The sequence below is a fragment of the Onychomys torridus genome, chromosome 20 (assembly GCF_903995425.1).
Source record: "Onychomys torridus chromosome 20, mOncTor1.1, whole genome shotgun sequence".
NCBI classification, from domain to species: domain Eukaryota; kingdom Metazoa; phylum Chordata; class Mammalia; order Rodentia; family Cricetidae; genus Onychomys; species Onychomys torridus.
In genome coordinates this window covers 27,558,059-27,585,024 of record NC_050462.1, presented here as the reverse complement: position 1 = coordinate 27,585,024, position 26,966 = coordinate 27,558,059, and the positions used below count along the sequence as shown (strand labels likewise).

At 38.7% G+C, this 26,966-nt stretch overlaps 1 protein-coding gene across 3 annotated transcripts in view; it reads right to left on the bottom strand.

Annotated features, from left to right (window-relative positions):
- Ppp1r12a (protein phosphatase 1 regulatory subunit 12A) overlaps nt 1-26,966 on the bottom strand; it is a 109,796-nt gene that overhangs the window by 43,058 nt on the left and 39,772 nt on the right. For all 3 annotated transcript variants that reach the window (XM_036169552.1, XM_036169554.1, XM_036169553.1), the window contains exons 2-4: nt 26,431-26,561; nt 13,324-13,442; nt 3,914-4,073 (exon numbers count right to left, since the gene is read on the bottom strand). In XM_036169552.1, the coding sequence (XP_036025445.1) occupies nt 3,914-4,073; nt 13,324-13,442; nt 26,431-26,561 (410 nt within the window). The remainder of the gene's footprint in view (nt 1-3,913; nt 4,074-13,323; nt 13,443-26,430; nt 26,562-26,966) is intronic.

The window sequence follows — 26,966 nt, the reverse complement described above, 5'->3', positions numbered from 1 at the left end:
AATTCTTTTCAGACTTCCAATGCCTCCACCTCTAAATGAATTAACTAGGTCAAGTAGAAAGTAATTTACAGAAGACACTCAAGTCTTTGCCACAATGAGGTTTTAATTAATTCTAATAATTTTAACTCTTATAGTTTGATATGACACTGATTAATTCTTGTTAGTATCACTTGCAAGTGAAAATTTTCACTGAAGAGCTCAGTTTCAAAAGTAAGATTAAGCACAATGGACCAATCTGTACATAAAGCTTATTTGCTGCAAGAGCTATCTTTAGATGTCCAGATGATACATCATCTCAGGCCAAATGTGGCCTAAAAATATACCAGAATCCAAGAAACTTGTTCTGTAATGCTTAGTTGCTTTGTATTTGAGGAAATGGTTTATGGAAGCTTTGTGAACCTTCCTGATCTGCTACAAAAAATTTCAAAAGAAACTGATAATCTGTTAGGAACAAACAAAGCGAAACACATATTTCAAGGGTATTGAGTCTTATATTTTACAGCAGAAAGCAGATATTCCAATCACTAACAAGCTATAAAATAGGAATAAATTTTAATATAATGCAGAGTTACATAAATTAGCATGCCCTTTTAACTGCATAGTGACATCAACCTTTGTTTTATTCATAAATTATGTTCACATAATGAACCTATAAGTTGCACATAGCACAGCCCCACACACAGGCAAACGATGCTTTACATCAGAAATCTAGTATACTTTTACCTGACTTTTTCCAAGATGGTGAGCTTGAGAAGGGCTTCTTTTTACCTACAGGAGGTGGTAGTGACAGCTAATATATAATTCTCTCTATTTGTTTACTGTTAAGAAGTGATGGTAATATGTAAATGTTCACATGTAATCAATCACTGCACTCAGGTAGTTAAGGCAGGATGATTGCTGCTAGCCTGGGTTACAGAGTGAGATTGTGTAAAACAAGCCAAAACATAAGAAATATAACCAGCCTCTTTATTGATAATATCTAGCTACAGCAGCTATTTCTAAATTTTTCTCAGTAACAAAGCCATCCTAAACACTAGCTTTAATAAAAAAAATATTCTCCAGGTCAACTGTAGTACTACTGAATCAGCACCTTAGGGCTCTGTCTATCCAAATACATTCTGTTGGTTTTGAGGCTATTCTGCTCTATACGACAAGCCAATGATGAACTTGCCTCAGTCTCCTAAGTGGAGGGAATACAGACATGTGCCACCATGTCTGCCAGCCTGCCTGGCTGTCTATACCCCTCCATCCCTAATTTTACATATAGGATATCTGCACAAAAACAACCCTTATTATAAAATGATGCTATATGGTTCTTACAATGATGCCTGGCTCTTGTCTGCAGACCAGTATTTAAAAGCAATGATCTGAAGAACAGGCTAACAGATGTAAACAGACTTCTACTATTGTATGTATGATCAGAATTTGTATTAATAGAGGGAAAAATCACACTCGACTATTAGATAATAAAAACATATCCTCATTAGGAAATATGAACTTTAACGATGTTAATCTCTTGAGCAACAGAAAATTACAAACACTTGGGAGTGGGTGCAGAGGGAAGACTGAAGCAGGAAAATGCATCTTCAACAAGCATGGTTCTCTAAATGTGCCAGGTCCTATGAGGACACTTAGAAAAACAAAGAAAGAAAGAAAACAAACAAAAATTAAAAGAAGAAAAAGAAGAAACAAAGAAAAAGAAAAATATTTATACTCAAAAAGCTTCTCTGATGGATGGCAAGAGGGGAAAATGCAAACCAGCCCCAGGGTGGGGGGGGGGGGCAGAGGAGGAAAGGCACCTGACCGGAACCGAAAGGAGCTGTGCATGTGGACAGGGAGAGAAAGCAGAAGACTCCATTTGGAAGAGGTGTCTTCTTTTCAGTACTCATGGTTTTTACTTATTCATGTAAGTACCAAACACACACCCACACACCCACTCACTATAGATCACACCACATACAACACACACACACACACACACACACACACTATATACCACACCACATACAAACACGCACACATACACTCACTACAGACCACCTCACATACACAAATGTGAGCACACACACACACACACACACACACACACACACACCCATACTACAGACCACACCACATACAAACATGCGCACACACACTCACTACAGACATCACATACACAAATGTGCGCACACACATATACACACACACTCACTACAGACCACACCACATACACAAACGTACACACACTACGGACCATACCACATACACAAATGTACACACACACACACACACACACACACAAGAATACAAAAGGAGGATATTTTCCCAAGCTGAAAATTGATAATTAGTTTTACTTTGCATAGTTTTAACAAAACTATAGATTTTTGACAACTCCATGAGGAGAAATTTCATCTACAGATCTCTTTTTTAATTTAATACTTCTTTCTTCACTTGGTTTTGACATTTCACAATAACCCTAGCATCCATTCTACAACACAAAAGACATGCTCTCATCTACGTTTAAATGCTAGAGTCTTCCACGGAAACTATGCACCATGGTTTATGAGGCCTTTCTCCTACCCTTAGCACAAACTGTTGCCGGCACGTATCTTTCTAAGTCTTAAGTGTATGAGACTATCTGTAAAAAAATTCCTAGAGGGAGGTAAAATTACCTGCTGGGGGAAAGACTAATTATGATTTGGTTGGTAACACACTATGTTCCTATCACTTATTAATGGAGTTGGGAATATAGAAGTGTTTCAGATAAGAAAGGAACAGGTAAGGACAAGAAAACAAACTGAGCACTTTACCATTTATTCTAAGAGAGACCTACATTACTGAGGGTGCAATGGTCAGGAGGTCTGGGAAGGGCTCCTTTATTGTTTCTATTAAGAGGATGTCACATATTCAACCGCCTGAATATCTAACAGGCAAAACAAATTTAGCATGTATCTTCTAAAACATAATTCTCACAATCTTCCTATCTCAAATAGAAACGTAATCCAATCACTCATTTAAAGATCTTGGATTCCTTCTTTCTTATATTACCTTTATCATTTTTTTTAAGATTTTAATTTTTATTTATTACATATACAGAAGAGGGTGCCAGACATCCTTACAGATGGTTGTGAGTCACCATGTGGTTGCTGGGAATTGAACTCAGGACCTCTGGAAGAGCAGTCAGTGCTCTTAACCTCTGAGCCATCTCTCCAGCCCCATTCCCTTTATCTTATCACTCAATACTATTCTTGGCCAGCTATCAAACTATACTCATAATCCTCTGATGTAGACATGGTGACGAATACTTGTAATTAAAGCATTCAGGAGGCTGAGGCAGGAGGTTTGCTGCAAACTTAAGGTCAGTCTAGGATACACAGCAAAACCCTGTTTCATCCCGATTACTACATATAACATATGTACGTACACACACACACACACACACACACACACACACACACACACACACTGCTGCATGGAAATTAGTCAACCAACATACAGTCTTATATAGTCATGGTGTTTATGGATTAATATTTAATATTATAGTATTAGCAAACTGAATTCTAGTGTTTCTATATAAAGACTATTAACATATTGTTTTTATTCTCAACATCTAGTCAATATGGGACTCTAGTAACTTATCAGCCTGACAGGTAACGTATAATGGTTGGCTGACACTTAAATCCATTTTATGAGAAAATTATAACTGAAACAAACAAACAAAAATAACAGAGAACAGCAATATTGAAATTTTTTTGAGAAATTTGAGGAAGAACTTTAGAAACAAAAGCAATTTTACTCAAGATCATCTTTTTCCCTTCTGAGAACACATATTTATATAGTCTGCTTCAAAATAATATTTGCACATATTTTAAGAAAGTGAGTAACGAAATAGGAGAACTGAAGTCCAGACACTGTCAAGCATGATACATACTTTAAAACTTCGGTGTAGCCTTTGGCAGCCGCCACGTGGAGCGCGGTGCCTCCAGACTTGGCGTGCCGGACGTCACCAATGTGGCCACTATTTAACCACTGCCTCGCGTCTCTGAGCATTACCCGCTCCTCTTCCTTTCGAGCCGCTTCTATATCGACGCCTTGGGGGGGGAAAAGCATATATATTTTTGTTTTTGTTACTGGAGAATTGTCTTCCAATTTCTATGCAGTAAACTAAGATGAAAAAAATTCACATTTAAATGAAAACTAACAATTAAACCATGGTTTTGAAAAATAGCTACTGATTAAGAAAAGAATGTGAAATACAAAAGATATTTGATTAGCCTTCTCAGTTAATTATTTAGCTTTTGCTCCACAGTATTATTCTGGTTATGTTTGTTGAGACAGGATCTCACTGTGCAGCCTTGCCCAGTCTGTAACTAGCTTTGTAGACATGGCTGGCCTTGAACTCACAGAAATTCACCTGCCTCTGCTAAGTGTTACCACATCCAATTTGGTAATCTTTTTATCTTTTCTGATTACTTCTGAGTTTAAATTCAACATTTACCAAGGTACAGCATCCTTTGTTCAAAATACAATAGTTTTGAACAATCAGACATGAATAGCCTCATGCAGACACATGTATATGGATGGATATATATCTCCTGAACTCTACTCTGCACAGGTCAGGTGGACCAGGCTCTGCCATGTGGAGGAGTGTGAAGGCATCAAGCCCTCAGCTCTTTTTCAGCACAGCATAGTCTCCAAACGATTAGTACTGTCTAAGTTCCAGAGAAAGGCTTTCATTTCTCAGTAGGATAAGCACTGCGCTTGGCTGATGTGCTAAAGGCAGGATAAGTGTACAAAACAAATACGATTTTCTCGTTCCAATCTTCAAAGAGCTCCAGACCTTGGGGGAAAAATTAAATTAGTAAAGATAATGGTGAAATCCCTAAATGATCTTATCTTGTCTTATGGCTTCAATTAATGGTTACTTAATACATGACACACAGGACAATTTACTTATAAATTATAAATAAGCACTGTATTCCAGAAGACTGAGCTTATCAAAAGTAAAGATATTCTCTTACTTTATAATTCCATCATCTGGGAGAATATAGGAAATAAGCATAGTGGTAAGGAACAAATAAATGAATAAAAAATAGGGCAATGCTTTTTTATCTCCCTTAGCTAATATTTTCATAATCTATGTCCATATATATATATATATATAAAATTATCTGGTTAGGATCTTTCCATCCTTCTATCCTCCATCCATCCATCCATCCATCCATCCACCCACCCGTCCACCCGTCCACTCTTCTCTCCAACCAGGTATGTACTAAGAGCCTATTATGAGTACTTTATGAGAAGTGAAGCTGCTTTTATTTTTAAAGCAGAAAGTGTTACATCCGTGAAGAAAACTGAAACAGGACAAAAATGACTGAGATTAATGAGGAACTATTCTACAGGCTGGTAAAGAACAGCATCTAATTAAAATGACATTAAAGCAAGAAATACATCAAGTGATGCCACACCATCGTTTGGGAAAGAGGGAATGAAGTACCAGTTGGCTTCCGGGTGGGAAGCTACTCAGAATATTCTCTTTACAGAGGATGTCAGGCTTTCTCTAGAGGACAGGGAACTGTGTGACCCAATCGTCTTAATTTAGAAGCATCACTATGCTGAGCTGTGAAGACAGAAAACAGCCGTACAGTATGGAGGCGACTGACTACCCCTTTCACTAGAGTGGTCATCATACAAGCAGTGAAGCGCTTCCTTCTGGACGCTTCATGATCCAGCAACAGAATCTACTGTTGGTCTCAACACAGACATTAATTTGGACACAGAAGAAAAAGATGTCACACACACAAAATAGTAAAGTATATTAAAAACAGAAATGATTTCATTTGGTGGCAGGGCCAGATAAAATAAAATAATGTAGGTTTTACTTTTAAACCTAGTAATATGTTTGTGCCTTGAACTTGGAGGAGGTTTACTTTTTAGAACCTAGCTCTACTCATAAACTTTCCAATTTCCATCAGTCATTCTGTAAGTTAGTTTCATATGCACAATTGTCCTTCCTCATACAAACTTGGTTAGAGATATTAAGATCAGCTGCATATCAGCTTGAGAAGCAGAAACACAGGAAAAGAAATAATGTAGTGGAACACTGCCATGTGTACAATCTCAAACTTAGTCGTAAAAGCTTAGCAACTTCTGGGAACTCATCTGTTGCTGCTTGTATAGAATTCTATACCACGTATGAGTTTATCCAGAACCTTGGCAGTCACTGTCCCTTTACCATACCCCTGTAGTGGGTAGCCATCCCAGCATTGGCCTGGAAGTTCCAACCCCCATTGAGGCTTCGGTAATGGTCACGCCCACAAGGCAGGGTGGAGGAGGAAGCGGAAGACCGAGGATCGAGAGGAGGTCTCTCTCTTGGTTCTGGGACCCTGGACGCTGGAGGTAGACCGAGCAGAGTTCTCCAGAGAACACTGCCAGACTGCGCCATACCTTTGCCAGACCCTGCAACCTATCCCTTCATTTGTAAGTTAGCCCACAAAATAAACCTCCCCTTTAACTACGTGGAGTGGCCTTAATCATTTCACCAATATCCCCTATTCTCCATTCAGTTAGTTAACAGATTCTGAGGTGCCATCTCCTGGACTGTCTGTTCTGACAGTTCCTATCACTAGTTTACTTTACACTGTACTTTGATCATTGATTTAACCCCTTCCTTCCTTCCAGTTCAATACTCCTACCACTGCCAGACTGGAATAGCCCAAATTTGGTCATTTCATCTCTCTAGAATTTGTCAATGGCCGAACATCTCTTCTGAGACAAGGTCTTAGATAACTTGTATTTTAAACTTCATCTCTGGTCTTCCTCTTCTACTTTCAGTCGGTGGGAACAATCTGGATCTCATCTATGTTCCCAAGTGCATCATGCTGTTTAAGCAATTATCTCCTACACAGATCACATCCTCATTCTGCTTGCTTGGCAAATTACCACTTCCCAGGATACAGCTCTTTTTAGAATTTTTTCTACTTTCACTATCTTAAAACATTCGGACTCTTACTTTGGTGTTTGTTTATCTTTATCCAATTACAAAGCAATTACTCCCTTGTTGTACAGCAGTCTCCTTGGAACTGAAGCATTCTTCCAGGAGGCTCAGGAGGTGAACAAAATGTCACATGTCTGAGAAAGCAGAAAGAGTCTCAGAAGTCCCTCCCCGCATTACAGAAGTGAACAACTAGTGAGGAAGGAGACTGACCCGCTGGGAAAGGAGAGTCAAGACTGATGAGATGCCTGCCAACTGTGAGGCAGCTCCAGTGAACCGCTTTCAGTTCACTGCTGCTCTTGGGAGAAGCAAGCCGTCTTGCTTCTCAGTGATCCAGGTGCACCGGAGTCCTCCTGGCTCCTTCCCCCAACACCTGTCAGAAATGCCAACCCACGCTCACTGGTGCAGTTCTTACTTCAGACTGTCAGGGCTCCCCTCTCTGAAGTAAGTAGGAATGTGTGTGAGTGTTGTGTCACCCTGGGAAGAAACTTCCTCACTTAACATCCCTTCCTTCTGCCTCCAGATCTGGCCCAAACAACTCAAGTTTAAGGTATGCTGTGGAGGAAACAGTTTGAAAAAACAGCTTACGGAAAGACAGAAAAGAAAAATCCTTCTCATGTTTTACGTGCATGCGTGTTTTACCTGCACGAATGTAAGTGTACCACCTGTGTGATGGGAGCCCATGGAGGTCAGAAGAGGGTGTTGGATCCCTTAGAACTGGAGTTATAGATGGTTGTGACCATCAAGTGGGTACTGGGAACTAAACCTAGGACCTTGGGAAGAGCAGCTAGTGCTCTTAACCACTGAGCCAGATCTCTCTTCCTTTGTTCTTAAATTTTTAAAAAAATGCAACTGTTTAGTTCATCAAAATCTAAAACAAAACTATCAATAAGTCATGTTATTTATGTTAGTAGACTTGTTTTCAGATTTCAGAGCTTTGACAGACTGACTAGTGATGCTGAGAAAGCCCTAATTTATTTGGCTATTAGTATGACAGGTTAAGAACTAGAAGTGAACCCAGACTGTCTGAGACTGAGCCTGACTTGGTGCTCACTAGCTGTATTGCCATGTGAAGGGCATGCATGCTCTGCTTCAGATTATTCATTCGTGACATGAGGAAATGACGACAGGGTTATTTTGAAAATTAACATATATAAAGCTTTAGATCAGGAATAAACACAAAGATGTTAGCATTAGCACCAGCTCTAAAACTGACTCTGCTTTTCTTTCATTGCCTTATCGTCTAAGGGTATCTACTTAACAGGTTCTTCACTCATCTGCTATAGTTCTAACACTTTTAAACAATGCAAACAGAAGAGAAAACTAAGTAGAATATATCAAAGTGATTAGAGCAACAACTGTCAGAGCAAGTTACAAAAAATGCAGCCAAATCTCTCAGGCATCATAAAATACCAATTTGGTTAGCTAACATTAAAAAAACTTATCTGTGCCTGGTGGTGGTGGCACATGCCTTCAATCCCAGCACCCGGGAGCAGAGGCAGGCAATCTCTGAGTTCAGGACAGCCTGGTCAATGGACTGAGTTCCAGGAGAGTCAGGCTACACAGAGAAACTGTCACACACAAACATCTGATCCTGTAACCTTAGCTTAAAAAACAAAAAAACCAAAAATCACATGAAATATGAAGCAAAAATTCTGTTCAGCTTCTTTCTGTTCAATCATTAAATACCAATTTGGTTAGCTAACATTAAAAAAACTTATCTGTGCCTGGTGGTGGTGGCACATGCCTTCAATCCCAGCACCCGGGAGCAGAGGCAGGCAATCTCTGAGTTCAGGACAGCCTGGTCAATGGACTGAGTTCCAGGAGAGTCAGGCTACACAGAGAAACTGTCACACACAAACATCTTGATCCTGTAACCTTAGCTTAAAAAACAAAAAAACCAAAAATCACATGAAATATGAAGCAAAAATTCTGTTCAGCTTCTTTCTGTTCAATCATTAAATACCAATTTGGTTAGCTAACATTAAAAAAACTTATCTGTGCCTGGTGGTGGTGGCACATGCCTTCAATCCCAGCACCCGGGAGCAGAGGCAGGCAATCTCTGAGTTCAGGACAGCCTGGTCAATGGACTGAGTTCCAGGAGAGTCAGGCTACACAGAGAAACTGTCACACACAAACATCTGATCCTGTAACCTTAGCTTAAAAAACAAAAAAACCAAAAATCACATGAAATATGAAGCAAAAATTCTGTTCAGCTTCTTTCTGTTCAATCATTACTAATTTCAAAAGCAATTTACTTAAGCATAACTATTTACTACTCAAGAATAGTAGAATAAGAAAGCAAAAGGCCGCACTCACAAGGCTTAGACAGGAGTATCTGGAATTTAAGGCCAGATTGGGCTACAAGTTATAGGCTGGCATGAGCTACATAACAAGATCCCCTCTTTAAAAAGGCAAACTATTATTTAACAACTTCAAGTGGAGCTGGAGAGATGGCTCAGCTGTTAAGTGGTTCTTGGTTGGCACGGTGCAATCCCAGTGCAGGAAGGCAGAGACAGATGAGTCCCTTAAGTTCCACAGCCAGTCAGCCGCCTTTCTTCTTTTTAATGTTTGATATTTCAGATAGGGTGGAACCCAGGACTGTCTGGAATTCATGTTCTAGGTTCCTTCTGCTGTTTTCCATGTCCTGGCATGATAAGTCTGTACTGCCAAGTCCATGTGTACCTATACTTATTGTCAATAACTGCTAATGTTATATAAATAGCAGCATGAAAAGACTTACTTTATTTAAAGAATTACCATTGTTTGGCAGAAAATTACAGCTTTCTATCTGAATACTCATCATGGCAAAATAGCTGATAAATTTTTCTTAACTGCATATGGCAGCACACATGTGTAATCCCAGTACTCAGGAGCTGGAGACAGATGTAAGCTTGAGGCAATCTGGACCACAGGGTAAGGCCCTTATCTCAAAGAGGCAAAACAACAACAGAAAGGTTATTACTATGCATCTCTTCTTTCAGATTCTTCAGCTCTAGAAATCCCATGGAAGAAACAGTTACCCAGAACACGGACACCTAAAGCTGTGTGTCCCTGTTTTATAACTGTTTTCTAATGTGTGCTATTTCTTCTGGGCTCTGGCTGCCTTTTATAATCCTCTACTTCAGCTGTTCAAATTATTTCCTCAGAAATGGAATAAGCTTACATGCCCTTCAACAGATGAACAGAGAATGAAAATGTGGTATATATACACAACGGAATTTTATTTAGCTGTACTGAACAGTGATATTATGAAATTTACAAGCAAAGAGGCAGGTATGGAAATTATATTCAGCTTTGATGCACCCTAGATTCAGAATAGCAAACACCACATGTTGTCTCTCCCGTGTGGATCCCGGCCTCACTGTTCCATATGTACTATGTACAGGGATGGGTCATGACGGCGTGAGAGGGAGAAGGGGCATCTCAGGAAGGAGGATGGGGAAGGTAACAGAATGAGTAAGAAGAGCCAAAGGGCAGAAGAGTGTGAGTGGGTGTGGGGGTCAAAACAAAATGCACGCAAGTGCCGCAAGAAAACCCACTGCGCTGTGTCTTAATTAAAATACATTCCCTCAGTTTTGTTGGTTTGTTTTCTTTTCTGAGCTGAGGACCGAACCCAGGGCCTTGAGCTTGCTAGGCAAGTGCTCTACCACTGAGCTAAATCCCTAACTTCCCTCAGTTTTGATGCCTGTTTATTTTCAACAAACCAGTCAGTAGTCACGTGATTTCTCTAGTCCTAAGAACAAGAAGATTCCATTTTCCAGAGTTTTACTTAGTTTCTACTCCTTTATAATCTTTACCTTCTACTTCCTGATAAACCATACTGCAGCATAAGCCCACTCTTTAAAACAATACCCCACACCTTTCCTATTATTTAACTTTAGTATAACAGTTTTGATAATACCTGTATGATCATAGTAATTTTATAAACACACATTTTAAATTAAAAGTTTAAATGTTTATGGCAAAATACATATAAAAGTTGTCGTCTTGAATACTGTTTGTCAGCCCAGAATGTTTGCTATACTAAGAGAATACTCTATCACTTCGGTATCCTTTTTGGCTTAAAATTATGATTTTTTTTTAAATTCAAATATAACTGACACAAGGCACACATTGTGTGTACAACTGGGAAGGTTTTAATGGATACACACACTTACGGAATCATTACCACTCCAGCTAAAGAACAAAAGTTTATCACTCAGCTGTCTTCATGTCCACTACAGTTCTCCCTCTTGCCACTGTTGACTTTATCCAAAACTAGGCAACCATTCATCTGCAGCTTGCTTGTATTCTGGGAATTCTCTAAGATGGAATCCTACAGCATGGATTCTATCTAGTTTCTCTCCTTCCCAATAACTGATATGTGGCCATGCTACAGGTACCTCTGACCTTCCTTTGAAAAGAAATATACTGAAATATTCTATTTAGTTATCTGGAAAAAAAATAAGATAAGAGTGTCAACCTACTCATAATTTTTAAAAATCCTGGAGCCATTGCAGTAGACAAATTATAGTTTATGGTATAATGTGTATCACTACCAAAGCACATAGGCGATACCCTTGAAGATCTGATAAGTTATATGCTTTCATTATTTTACAATGTGTAAGTTCAAACATAAGAAAAGTTACCTGAACATTGTTGGAAATTTCCATTCTATCTTACAATCTTTCCACCTTTTGGTTATTGCAACAATGCTGCTACAAACATGAGCGCACACATTTATCTTTAGGGACTCTCTTGTTTTCGGACGTATCTCCAGAAACAGAATTGCAATATCCTATTACATGTGTGTAGTGGGTAGCCATTCCATCTGTGACCTGGAAGTTCCCACCCCCACTGAGGCTTCGGTAACTGTCACGCCTACAAGGTGGGGCTGAGAGAGGATGCTGAAGACCCGAGATCAGGATGCATGGGCTATCTGGGTTCCTGGACCCTGGATGCTGGAGGTAGACCGAGCAGAGTTCTCCAGAGAACATAGACGGACTGCGCTACACTTTTCCCAGACCCTGTTACCTATCCCTTCACTTGTAAGTTACCCCACAAAATAAACCTCCCTTTTAACTACATGGAGTGGCCTTAATAATTACAACAATATATGTGCTTTAAAAATTCCTTCAAGAGATAACTTCTTATTCTATTTCTAGTATACAGTTCAGTATTCATAGAAAATCCACTGTGTTGTGCAACTGTTACCACAATCAACTCTGTAATCCCCATCACTCCTAGAAACAGCTCTGTACTCATTAGCAACCATTCTCTATCATAGAGGTACCTCTTACCATGTATCTCCACCCTGTATCTCTCTCCAAATTCACATATTCAACCGCCTGAATATCTAACAGGCAAAACAAATTTAGCATGTTTAAATGATCTTCTAAGACATAAATCTCACAATCTTCCCATCTCAAATAGAAACGTAATCCATCCAATCGCTCATTTAAAGATCTTGGATTCCTTCTTTCTTACATTCCCTTTATCTTATCACTCAATACTATTCTTGGCCAGCTATCAAACTATACTCATAATCCTCTGATGTAGACATGGTGACAAATACTTGTAATTAAAGCATTCAGGAGGCTGAGGCAGGAGGTTTGCTGCAAACTTAAGGTCAGTCTAGGATACACAGCAAAACCCTGTTTCATCCCGATTACAACATATATGTATGTGTGTACACGTGTACACACACACACACACACACACACACATCTTCTAATCACTTAATCTACACCCAACTCATGTCTAAGCTCACTGTATCTAGATTATCACAATTATTTCCTAAATATCACACTTCGCCTCTTCCCTTCAATCTACTCCTGGCCTAACAACTAGAAACTTCGGAACATCACATCCCGTTCGTCCCTTGCCTCCATCCCTCCAACAGCTTCCTAATTTACTAGTACTAAAAGCCAGACTCTGTAGGAGCCACGGCCTGCTGCTACTGCCCAACTTCGTCTAGCAATTTCGTTTTGTTCTGCCACTTTGACGGTGCTCGTCCTCTTGGGGCAGCTTTGGTTACACCAGGCACCTTCTCACCCTTCCATTCTTGCTTCCTCTGTCCCCAATGCTCTGTTTCTAGATTCACAAACTCATTCTCTATCCTCATGTAGAGCTCAGCTCAAATGCTCCCGTCAGCAGGCATTTATGCCATCTTGTTCAAATCTGCAAGGCGACCCATCTATCTTGTATGTCCTGCTACTTCACTCTTAAGTTATTCTATATACTTTTAATGGCCACATCTTATGATATATACTCATTTTTAAAAACATATAAAGAGAGAGTGGAATTATTTATAAGAAAAACAAAACAAACAAAAAATAGCTCTGGACATGTCCTCTTTGTATTACCTTGCCGATTAACCTCATTTTGAAGCAGCTCTTCCATTGCCTCCTCCTCTGCAATATCTAAAGGTGTGTCTCCTTCACTGTTGACAGCTCCTACATGTGCTCCTTGACCAATCAAAAACCTGTAAAATCAAAAGAAGGACAGCTAAAGGAGTCCTGCTGAATGAAACACTGTGCACCCGACAAGTAACGTTCCTCTGTCAGGACAGCAACAGGGAGAAAAACAAAGTAATAAATACACACATCACTCAAACAAAAATTATCACAGAAATTTAAATTAATAATTTATAATTCTTAAATGTTCTACAAACATACTTGCTTTACTAACGAAAGTGTGGTTTTAATAATAATTAGAAAGCCTTTCATAGCATCATTTTGGACTGCCCCCACTGAGACTTCTACTTTTTCCAAGTGTACTGGTTTTCTGAGTTTCATGCTCCCAGTATCAGTTTTATGAGAGGTGGGTTTTATTTTGTTGGGTTTTCTCCCCCAAGACAGAGTCTCACTATACAACTAGCCTTGAACCCCGAGTCCTGCTTTATCTTCCCAGCTACTACAATTTCAAGTATGTTCCACTCTAATGAAGAAAGGGTTTAATAATTACTATTGTTTAATAATAAGCAATAATATTCACTGTTAGTAATAATAATCTGGAATAGAATTCAGTAGGCTCCTAAAGGTCAGTTGACTTAGACTGATTAGGGAAGGCTAGGATAGGAGGATTGCTACAAGTTCAAGGCCAGCTTGGGCCACAGTGAGAACCTGTCTTGAATACATAAAAAAGAATGAAGTGTAAGTTGGCTCAGCAGCTAGCAGATATTAATCATACAGAGGACTAAAGTTTGGTTCCTAGCACCAATGTCAGGCAGCTCAAAACCTCCTCTAGCTAGCTAGCTGCAGATCTAATGTCCTCTCCTGGCCTTGAAGGATACTAGTACTCAGTCCATACTCACACATGGACACAAATAATTAAAATAAGTCTTGACAGCTGAAGAGATGGCTCAGGGTTAAGAGCACTGACTGCTCTTCCACAGTCCCAAATGTGGCTCACAATCACATGCACTAGAACCAGAGTTCTAGGGGTTCTGATGTCCTCTGTGGCCTCCAAGGACACCGTAGACACACGTGTAGTACAGCACAGATATAAATGTAGGGAAACACTTACATAAACTAAAATTTATTTTATAAGTCTTAAGAAAAAATTATATTTAATGACAATTATTATTCTGAAATGTATAGTAGTCACCAGGATAACCACTATGACTGATCATGTTAAAACAAACAGAAACACAACTACACTAAATCTTGGTTTTCTGTGTTTTGGCAAATGGATTCTAATGTTCACAGTTGTGTATTTTATACAACTAAAACTCATTTTTAAGTAAACACAGGAGTCCTCAAACCTGACAAAGGAATCTAGAGGCAGAAAGATGATTAATTCTTTCACTGTATCAAATGCATACCTCTCAGAACCACTGACTTACTAACATTCCTTATGTCCTTATCTAACTTAAACTAGGAAGTACGGACATTCCCTCAATGACTTACCACTGCCTTCTATACAATGCCATTTTTCTTGTAACATACTTTTGTTTTTTGTTTTCCACACATAACTGAGCCTCTGTTGGGATAATCTTTTTGTAAGATGTGTCTGTCCTTCCTCACCTGCCTAAGGCATCGTCTGATTGGTTTAATAAAGAGCTGAATGGCCAGTAGCTAGGCAGGAGAGGACAGGTGGGACTCTCTGGGCAGAGATAGGAAATCTGGGAAAAAATCTGAGGCAGGAGATTTACCAGCCAGATGCTGTGGAAGTTGGACTTAGGGTACTGAGGAGAGGTAATGAGCCATGTGACGGAACGTAGATTAATGTAAACGGGTTAATTTAAGTTTTAAGAGCTAGATGGGAACACGCCTAAGCTTCATTACAAGGTTTTGTTTTGTTTGTTTGTTTGTTTTTGTTTTTTGTTTTTTAATGAAACGCTAGGGATCATACTAGGCAAGTGTCCTACCCACTCAGCTGCAGTCCTAGGACCCTTCAACAAACACAAGTCTACAGTGGGGAAGGGGGAAAAAAAAGACACTCATTTGATACCTTCCCTTACCATCTGTTCCTTCTTTTCCCAGAGATAAGCCCCATCGACAGCATACAAAATCTTTTAGTACCTTTGCTATAAATTTATGTGCATATAAGCATATTTACACAGCTATTTTTGTAAAACAAAATTAACAAAACTACTCTAAGTGAACTGGAATGTAATTCTTCCTGATAACTTAAATACACCCACAGTATATTAAGATCATGTCTTTACTTAATACTACTCTTTTAATGGACATGCTCGTAAATAGTCACTTGATATTACCAATCTTTAAAAAAATTGTCAACATGGAGATACAGTACCTTGTCTTTGCCCTGTAATCTGTATTCCTCATTACACAGAAAGCTGAAAGTTTTTACTGTCTCTGTACTTCCCCTTTTGTGAAGCGTGTTTACGTATTTTGTTTGTATATTTAAGTATGGGCTTTTTAGTCGCCTACATACCAGCAATATAATAGTAAACATGGTCTTTCCTCCAGAGAGCTTACATTATAGCAAGAGTTAGACTAAATTATACATAGAAATGTAAAACTGTCTGTAATCCCAGAGGCTGAGGCAAGAAGATGGCAAATTCCAGTGAGTCTTGGCTACCTAGCGAAACCCTGTATTAAAGAAATAAACAGTATCAACAAAGAATGAAACTGTGTTAAGTCTTAGAATGATGTGTTATTTAAAGAATAAGATGAATATTCCTTATCCAAAATGCTTGGGACTAGAAGTGTTTTGAATATGTATATTTGGGGGTATTTTTTGAATACCTTATTAAGTATCCTGACAGTGGGCCTTAAGGCTAAAGGCTGAACATGAATAGCATGTAGCCAACATCACCTTATATAATACTTTTACATAATTTGCTTTGACTTGCCCATAACATGAAGTCAGGTGTGAACTCTGCACCTGTGTCACAGGTTTGTTCTTTTTTTTAAAGAGTATTTTTTATTTTAGATTTTCAGATTAGGAATGTTCAACCTGTAGTAAGAAAACTGACTGGAAATCAAGAAAAGATTATCTGATGAATGTGTAATTTCGTTTCCACAAAAGAAAACACACACATAGCAGAGGGACAGTGTATTCTAGGTAAAAGAGAACAAAAAGGGCCAGTGCTGTGTGGCAGGAAGTATTGTGTCTCGGGGGCCGGGGACATTTCCTTGGAGTAACGGAAAAGACTGACCAGACTCTACGCCTTTAGCACACACATGCACACCTAACACCACGGAAACAGAGTGGAAAGGACGACTCGGTACTTGAATTGGGGCATGTAGCTTTAATGTATGGAACAGAAAACTGAAACTAAGGCAGAAAAGATGTGAGAAACTGCTTGTTTCCAGACAGCATGTCAGTCAATCTGCTAGGCAGGCCCCAGAGACTAGGTTCAGAACGCTTCTGCTGGGGTGTTAGAAGTCACTCAAAGAACATGAAGACTGAACACAAAGCACACACCTCAGAGTAACTGAAGCATTCAAAGGGTGAGCTTCATGAAGCACAATTTCAAAGAAACACCCATCAAAGCCAAACAAATAATCCCAAAACACACAAACATGATAGATGCCGTAAGAAATGAAAGAAAGCCAAGTTCTGTCTTCAACTGCCAAAGCCTTAAAGTCTATGAAGTATGCATTCGTGTAGTTAGCATATACCTGATAAAACTATGTAGTATTCGCGAATTGTCATTTATAACTGTAAATATTTAAAAAGAACATACAAAATTAAACAGAATCCCATGGCATTAACTTTTATCTATGACTCAAAGTTGGCTAGGCAGAGAAAAGCACTACTCTGTGTTCTTCAGAATGTGAGCTCAGCACTCACCTCTACTATCTGATTGACATTCATGAATTTCACTTTCTCTGGTTAGTTTCAGCATTAACCAGTGATCCCACCCTCCATTTTCTATGGCTTTGTATGCATACTCATCCCTGGTCCCAGCAAAGCAAAAGTAAGCCAAGGAACAAGGTCATGCAGCATTATTAAGCCAAGCTGTAACATTCTTCGGCACTATGAAAAAAAAAAAATCCTTTGAGCTAAAAATATACCTACATCAAAAATGTTATCTTTTAATTGGCAAAGAATACACAGAATTAGAAGGATGACATCTTAGACTTGATGAAATTCAGAATGAACGTTATAAAATTCTATTCTGGTTGCTACTGGACGTTTCCCAGTGGTACCTCAAGGGAGAGTAACCAAACTGAACTTTCTAAACTTAAATAAACGTTAACCATATAATTCTCCCAATTATAAAGGCAAGATGGGAGGCACAATCTTGTTTGGGCTGAAAATGCAGACTTGAAAAGCTAGACTATCTTGACTCAAATACTAGATGTCACTTCCTACATGGAACTTTTCTGACTTGTTTTCCTCATTTATTAAGTAGACGTATTAATATATCATTCTTCATCAGAATCCAAATTTCATAGTTCAGAAAAATAATACAGAATAAGTTACATAGTCCCTGATTTGAGGCAGCATTCTATAACCAAATTCATTAATATTTCTACAAAAAGGCAATTTATAATTATGTGGGATTTGTGGTCATGTTTTATTGCTCCCCAGGACTACAGCCAACTGTGTGTTTGTCAACTTTACCTTTTCCTTGGAGTTTCAGTATTTGGGAGCGTACATGAGGCAGGACAGTTCAAATACATTTGTGTGTGGTTATAAAGACAACTGAAATTATGTAAAGGACTGAGAATATGGTGAAAAGACACGTGGTCACCACCGGGCAAATGTCAGCTATTGTTGTTACCACTACAACTACCCTTTAGTGCCCACCCACTTTAACACCTTATTACCACTCTGAATCTCAATGCCCTGGTGCTCTTGTCCCCACTGGTCTGTCAGAGACAGTGGAGTTAACAAAACAGACTAACTATGAACCCCCAGCAAAGGACAAACTCAGTATGGCACAGAAATCTCTGCATACTGCATCTGATACACTCTCCACAATCTAGTGTCTTCATGAAAAAGTCCAAAGAAGCCCTATATCAAGACCAGCATTTGCATGGTTAAATTATCCCTCAAACCCCAGTGGATCATAAAATACAATACATATAAAAAACACATTTCCTTCAGCAACAAATAGATAAATTCTAAAACTAACTCATCCTATATTGAAGATCAAGCCTTTTCTTTGGATGTTCCTAATATCTGCAAGTCTGTGGTACTTTTGTTACATAAACCACACTCGTAATGCTTTAGCTATGTATTTAAAGCAGTCTTTTCAGATACATCATCTAGTTTTTCAATCTTTTAGTTGTCTCACCAACATCTACTTACATAGCAGTAGGACTTGCCTTTGAGTCTTTCCCAAGTATTCAACTTAGTTATTATAGCAAAACTTCATTTCTAGCATGTTTCATCTACCTGGGACTATCCAAATACATTACATAACGTAAACAGGCTTTACCTGGCCGAGCATACAGAAATTGGCAATCTAACTGAGCATGGGCTCTGCCCTGGAATGCGGCTGATATACAAGTGACATTCAGGGCTGGAGAGATGGCTCAGAGGTGAAGAGCACTGGCTGTCCTTCCAGAGGTTCTGAGTTCAATTCCCAGCAACCACATGGTGGCTTGTAATTATTTGTAATGAGATCTGGCGCCCTCTTCTGTATACTAAATAAGTAAATTAAAAAAAAAAAAAAAAGAAAGAAACAAGTGACATTAATTGGGTGAAAACTGATGTTTCCTTTGTCAGCAGGAATCAACTGCAAATAGCTTCTTGGTTAGGGGTGGGAGCCCATGTCCACTACTCCTCAAGACTGAGACCTCCATCTGGCTTGAATCTGTGTAGTTCTGAGCATGTCCCATACCCAGGGGTAGTTGGATAAAACACACACACCACCACCACCACCACCACCACCACCACCACCACCACCACCAACAACAACAACAACAACAAAAACAAAAACAAAAAACCCTCAATGTTATTTTTATTGACTTTTTCCTTTGGCATTTTTTTTCCCTTATTGGCCTTTTGCTTGTTTGATTTTCATTTCTGTGTAGATTTTTGTTTTTGTTTTAGGAGGGAGGGGAAACATAAAGAAGTTATGAGGTTGGGTGATGTCTTATGGTTTCTATTGCTGTGAAGAGACACCATGACCATGACAACTTTTAAGGAAAACATTTACTTGGGGCTGGCTTACAGTGTCAGAGGTTTAGTCCATTGTCATCATGGTGGAGAGCATGGTGGTGAGCAGGAAGACATGGTGCTGGAGATGGAGCTGAGAGTTCTACATCTTAATCCACAGTATGAGTCTACGGGAGCCAGAACACACACACTTCCTACAACAAGGCCACATCCCCTAATAGTGCCACTCCCTATGGGCCAAGCACTCAAACACATGAGTCTAGGGAGTCATACCTACTCAAACTATCACAGGTGGGTAGGAGGCTGGGGAGAATCTAGAAGTTGGAGGAGAAAAATACTATCACAATGTATTGCATAATTTTTGAAAACTAAAACTAAAAATTTAAAAATACCAATACTGAACTTTAGACAGAAGGAATAAGCAGATCATAAAGGAAGATGTCTAGCTAGTGTAAAGACTCAGCAAGGAAACCATAACAGTTACAGAAGACCCTAGAAAAGGGTCAAAGATAGAGCCAGCAAGTAAGGGTGGTGAATGGAAGACAAATCAGACTCTTGCAGGTCTGTATCTTTCTACCCTGAACCCAATCCAGTGCACTGGAGGCTCTAAGACTGTGGTCCCCAGCTTAAGGTACCGTAACAGCATCCTGCCAACCACACTGAGAAACAGGTGAAGAGAAGATGACAGTCTGGTGCAGGAACTATAATAACCCAGTGGGAAGCAACAGTACCCAGGATCAGAGAGAATAAAGGAGGCTGTAAGAAGTAGTTAGACAGTGGATATACTTTGCTGGTGAGCCAACAAAAATCTTGAAGATTTTGGTAGAGTTTATGGATCAAAGCTATCAAGAGGAAAGACCAAACCATAACTAAACTACTCCAAACATCTTAAAGTTATATCCTTAAATAGCCACGTCTTCAATGATCAAGTGATGAAGATAATAAAGCTTTTTTCTGAGTGCTATAAATAAGACCTTGGAAAATGTTATTGAATGCATGCTACAAGTCATTTGAGATATGAAATCATTACTACTACTCCATTAAAAAAAAAAAAAACTTTAGTGTACTAATTAATCAGGCTACAGTCTATGAAACCATATATGGCTAACCTAATAACATAGGGTTAATTTTTTTTGTATTAGAAAATTTTATGGCTACTCAAGATAAAAGCATTCCTTAAGCATTTATAGTAGAAGCTTAAAAAGAAAATATAGTAATGAAACTAAAATACAAAGAATCACTTCAACAATTAAAATACTAATTAAATCACTCAAGATATTTTTTAAATAAACATAGTAATCCCTCTTGGCAGTTTACTGCCAAGACTAAAGATATAATTATTGAACTAAACAATGTTCACAGGTTAATTAAGTGGGACAGGTAAAACTGTGACATACACAGTCATATATATGAAACAATCAAAGACTTATTTCTACACGCAAATACAAGTGGCCTCCAGAACAGCACATCTTTTTTTTTTTCCTTCAAGACAGGGTTTCTCTGTGTAGCTTTGCGTCTTTCCTGGAACTTGCCTTGGAGACCAGGCTGGCCTTGAATTCACAGAGATCCACCTGGCTCTGCCTCCCGAGTGCTGGGATTAAAGGCGTGCGCCACCACCGCCTGGCGTCATTTTTAAAATATAGCTCAGAGGAATATTTGTGACATTTTGTCACTTATCTATAAAAGATTACCTATTTTCACTAATACTTAGATTTAAAAATCCAATTAGGATATTAATAGGAAAAAATGTATAATGGCTATCTGTAGGGTATAGGGGGAAATTAAGTGGTTAGAATGTAGCATTTTACTTAAAAAAATTAAAATGGAAAAGAATCTCAAACTAAACTTAAACCAATGAACCAAAGGTACTGTCAACCTGACAGCATCACCAAGAGCAAAGAATTATCTCAGCTGGTTAAAGGGTGCATGCCTCTAATCTTGGCTGAGGGTGGAGAGTCATTAGTTTGAGACTAGCTAGCCTAAACTACATGTCAAGTACCAGGCCAGTCCAGATGGTATAATGAAATCCACCTCAAAAACAAAACAAAAAGCCATTCAATGCATTCACAGAAATACCCTAAAGACAGGAAGAAAATACCAGAACCAAACCACTGTTACCAGTAGTGGGCACTCAGTTGAATGTATGTGTAATACACGACCACGTTCATTAGTAATGGTGTGTTATTTTGATCTCATAATGTCTGGCAATGAGGAAAGGACTAAAGAAGAACACCTTTACTGATTATGAATTGAGAAATTACCAATCCAGTAGCAATGTACATCTTTAGAACACATTACAGAAGAGTAGAGCTTCCTCAATAATTATGGTATAATTTGTTAACCAAGTAAAGGCAACTGTCACATGCTCAAATGTATGAGCTTCAAAAGATGCTTAACTTGAAAAATCATCAGTCCTTGCTGAAGGTTTCTAATGGGACAACTCATTATGTTAAAAATCAATATGCAAAAACCGTAAACCAAGGAGAGAAAATAATTGGGGCAGAAGTAGAAAATGAGGACATCAAAGCCTTAGCAGGATCTAAAAATCAACATAAAAACACCAACAGCTTTACTATATGCCAATAATATTTGAGAAAGAAAGCAGAAACACTTCCACAACTGCTTCCAAAAATTAAGTAAATAAAACCCCACAAACAACTCAATAGTACTCTGCACTACAATACATTCAACCTAACAAAGGAAGGGAAAGGCTTCTACAATGAAAACTGTGCAAGAGTCATGAAGGAAACTGAAAAAGACACCAAAACATGGAAAGAAAAACAAATTATGACGAAAAGAAATCTAAAACCAAACACAATCCATAGATTCTATACAACTCATCAAAATCCCAAGGTTATTCATTATAGGAAAAAAAACCTCACCTTACTATTCACATAGAAGCACAAAAGACCCTTGATAGTTGAAGCGCTGCTGAGCAAAAGCACAATGCTATAGGTATCAGCATAACCTGTTGCAAATTCTATTACAGAGCCACAGTAGAGCAGAGCACCAGCACGGAACAGAGACGGAGATCAGAGCTAGTGGGATATCTGTAAACACATGTAGCCACCTACTTTGAAAAATATGCCAAAAACTATACATCGGAACACAGACTCTTCACCAAGCGGTGATGATGGTGAGACTGTATATCCACACATGGAGAATGACACTGGATCCTGTCCCTTACCCTGTGTAACCATCAACTGCACACAGATCAAAGACCTAATGCTCTGAGGCGTTTATTGGAAACAGCAGAGGCAACACTTAAGAAATGGGACCAGGAAAGAATCTCAACAGGATTCCAGTCTCACAGGAAACATGACAACAGCTAACAAATGGATTTTTTGTTTGTTTTTTGAGACAGGGTTTCTCTGTGCAGTTTTGGTGCCTGTCCTGCATCTTGCTCTGTAGACCTGGCTGGCCTCCAACTCACAGAGATCCATCCGGCTCTCCCTCCCGAGTGCTGGGATTTTATCAAACTAAAAAGCTTCAGTTTAGCAAAGGAAATACTCAAGTGAAGGCAGCCTACAGAATGGGAGAACAATTTTCCTAGCTTGTATTTCTGACATAATTAGTATCAAGAACACTCAAGAACTAAAAAGGAAATCAAACAACTCAATCAATAAATGAGATAATGAAAGAAGATAACAATTCTTTAAAGATAAAGTACAAATGCCAGAAAACATTACAAAAATGTTCATTCTCACTACAAGAAATGTACTATCAAAGAAATGTAACTTGAAACTAGACTGAGATTCCATCCCATCCTAGTTATAATGGCAGTCCCTAAAGGAAAGACTAACAGCAAATCATGGTGAGGATGTGACAAAAGAGAGCCGTGCTATGCCGCTGGTCAGAGTTTAAACTCCTGCAGTCACCATGAAGTCCGAAAAGAACCTTCTCAAAATAAATCTAAAATGTATCTACCATATAACCCCGCCACACCACCAACTTCTGGGCATTGTGCAAAGGATTCCCAGTCAACTCTGCTGCCTAGTTTTATGTCGACTTGACACAAGCTGGGGTCATCCAGAAGAGCGGCTGTAATAGAGAGGACCCAGCTCACTGTGAGTAATGCCTCCCCTAGGCAGGTGGTCCTGGGTTATAGAAAAAGTAGGCTAAAGCTGGGGGGTGGGGGTGGCGGTGGCGCATACCTTTAATTCCAGCACTTGGGAGGCAGAGGCAGGCGGATCTTTATGAGTTTGAGGCCAGTTTGGGCTACAGGGCGGGTTCCACTACTGGCTCCAAAGGTACACAGAGAAACCCTGTCTCAAAAAAAAAAAAAAAAAAAAAACACAAAAAAAGAAAAGAAAACAAAACAACAACAAAAAAAGAAAGCAGGCTAAGAAGACATGAGTGAGCAAACCTGTAACCGTTATTCCTTCCTGGCCTGTTTCAGTTCCTTTCTCCAAGTTCCTATCCAAAGTTCTTGCCCTGACTTTCCTCAATCACGGCCTGGGACCTTAAGACTTTTAGGCTGAAATACGTCCTGTCCTCCCCAAGTTGCTTTTGGTCATGGTGTTTTATCACAACAATAAACATCCCAACTAAGACATCATATGGCACATCATTGTTTACTGTAGTACTATTTAAAAATAGCTAAATTATGGACCCTACCTAGGTGTCAATCAACGGAGGAATAGACAAAGAAAATGTGATAAATACATACAATGGAATTTTTTTTTTAAGCCATAAAAAGGCGCTCCTGTGAAATATGAAGAAGGTAATTTTCACACTTGACCCATTTTTAATTAAGCTTTTAGATGTGGATGTATAATGCCACAATTCCGGAACGGTGGTAATAATCTTGTGGATAAGAGGAGACATGGCTAAGAATGAAATCTGTAACTGGGATATTCAGAAGAAAAGCGTGAAAGGCTATAAGTCCTTGCTCATAATATTAAATAGTTTAATAAATCTGAATGAATGAATGAATGAAGCCATTCTTCCAAACAACATACTATTGTATATGATGACTGTCCTTACTGATTAACTTGTTTTAAATTTTGAATTCTGTTACACGTAACTGAAGGTATCACAACTGAATCAGCAGATTTATGACTCAACTGAATCTATGCAAGGAAATGATACAGAACTGTTATTACCTTTTCAAACTCAAAAACATGATTTAAAAAGGAAGCACAAGGATTAGCATCTAAAGAAAGTGGCTGAGTTTCGTTTTTCCCAGCGGAAACACAAACATAACTATCAGAAGCTAACACACACCAAGGATTCCCTATGTGCCGTACACTGTGCTTAATAGGCTACCCTAGTTAAGCCTTACAACAATCCTATGAAATATTAACCCCATTTTATAGAGGAGAAAATTGAAACTTAGAAAAAACGAACCTGCCAAATCCCAACCCTCAATAGTGAGTAAGGAAGCATCTGTAATCCATATTAGCTGACTCAGAGCTTAAGTGCTTAAGCTTTAAGTTATCTTTGAAGAACAACTAACAACTATCTCATCTTTTTTATGAAGAGACCTCAGTCCCCTACTAAGCATGAAAAGTAATTAAGGACATAAAAAACTACTGAAGCACTATTTTAATTTTGGATAACTAATGCTTTGTAATAGCAAAATAACTTCTCAGCTGGTGCTGAGGAGACAGCTCAATGCAGTGCCAGCCTAATAACTCTGACCCCAAAACACAACTTTAAAAAACAAAACAAAAAACAGGTGTGGTGACCTGTGACTCTAATCCCAGTGCCAGGGGCGTGGAGCTGGGAAGATCTCTGCACCTTGGTGGCCAGCCAGCTTCATCTACTCACCGAGTCCCAGACCAGTGAGATACCCCACTTCAAAACTCCGGCAGAAAGCATCTGATAACCAGTACCAGAGCTGTCCTCTGTCCTCCACACACACGCCCACATGTGTGTACACATCTGCACTCACACCAACACCTCACACACATACATCAAGACTTTCCTAGTCTACAGACTAAACACAAACAAGCTCCAGCCTCAAAGAAACAAACTTCTAAAACATTAGTGCAGTTAGTGACAGACATACAATAAAGCTGAAGTAATACAGATCTTCCAGTTTCCAGGCCAGGTCACTTTTTATTACACTATGTTGTTTCCCCTTGAAACATACATATCCAATTCTTATGTACACGGAGAAAAGAGAAAACGCAATGAGATACCACAATGCAGGTTTACTGAAAGTTAATTACAACAGGCCCTCTAATCGGAAGCTTTTCATCTGTAGTTTCAAAGCTGCTGTCAACTATGGTCTGCAAATAGTTTTTTTCCTCTCACATTAACTTTTATGAAAGCGTATTAAAAGTGCTTTACTTTAGTAGTTACTGTTCATTTTGTTGTGTTTAAGTTATATTCAGTATTTATTACTTGATAAACTCTGATATAAGAAAATAGATTATACAGTGGTATGCACAGTAATAAAAACTAATTTAAGGAAAACATTTTGAATGTATTTATATTCCTATATTAAATATTTGAACAAAGTACTCATAAAAGGCAGTTGGGAATACAGTGACTCTCACTAAACATCCCACAAGATGTACTTCCAGAAAATGATCTTCAGAAAAGCTAAAGAAGTAAACTAGAGAATTATGCCCCATTCTCCTTCCAGCAATGTACCTCAGTTAAGAAGAGTTCCTTCTGACCAATCATGATGACTTAGGAGTACACAAGACTGCTAAACACTAACCCTACATCATTCAGCCAGACTATAGCTACACTCAAAAGAAATCAAATGGAAAATGTATACATTATTGATTTTAATACAAAATTCAGAAGGCCCCAGCAGTGAGAAACTCAGTATCTGGATGCCTAAGAATTGCTTATTTTCGTTCCTGGGAAGAATTTTTAGGAATGAAGGTAATAGAGTTAATCATTAACAAGGGTTTTTATAGAATCTGTTTTTAATATTAGCATAAAACTAAAACACAGAACTGGCTTACTCTGCAATATCAAGATATCCACAGGAAGCGGCTGCATGGAGTGGTATCCAGCCTTCATTGTCAGGTTGATTGATATTTGCTCCATTTTCTACTAGAAACTTCACCATATCAACATTGTCATCAATGCAAGCCTGAAAACAAAACAGAAAGCATGACTAGAAAAAAAGTGACTCAACAGTCTGAAAAACATGTTAATAGAATAAAATTCCTGCTTATATATCTTGAAATATGTCCTCTGTAAATTAATCTGTAACAATATGATTGTACAGTCACCAAACAGTACAATGATACTAACTAGACTCTAAGAATCCTCCCTTAAATACATGTAATAGTACTGCATGCAACTTCTCTGTATGCCAACTCAAGCAGGAAAAGAACACAACTCACTAAAATGTAACAAAACAAACAAACAAACAAACAAACAAAATCAAGCCACACACCTGCAGTCCCAGCATCAGAAGGACAGAGGTAGGTGGATGCCAACAAGTTTGAGGCCAGCCTGATTTACACAGGAAGTTCCAAAACAGCCAGAGTTA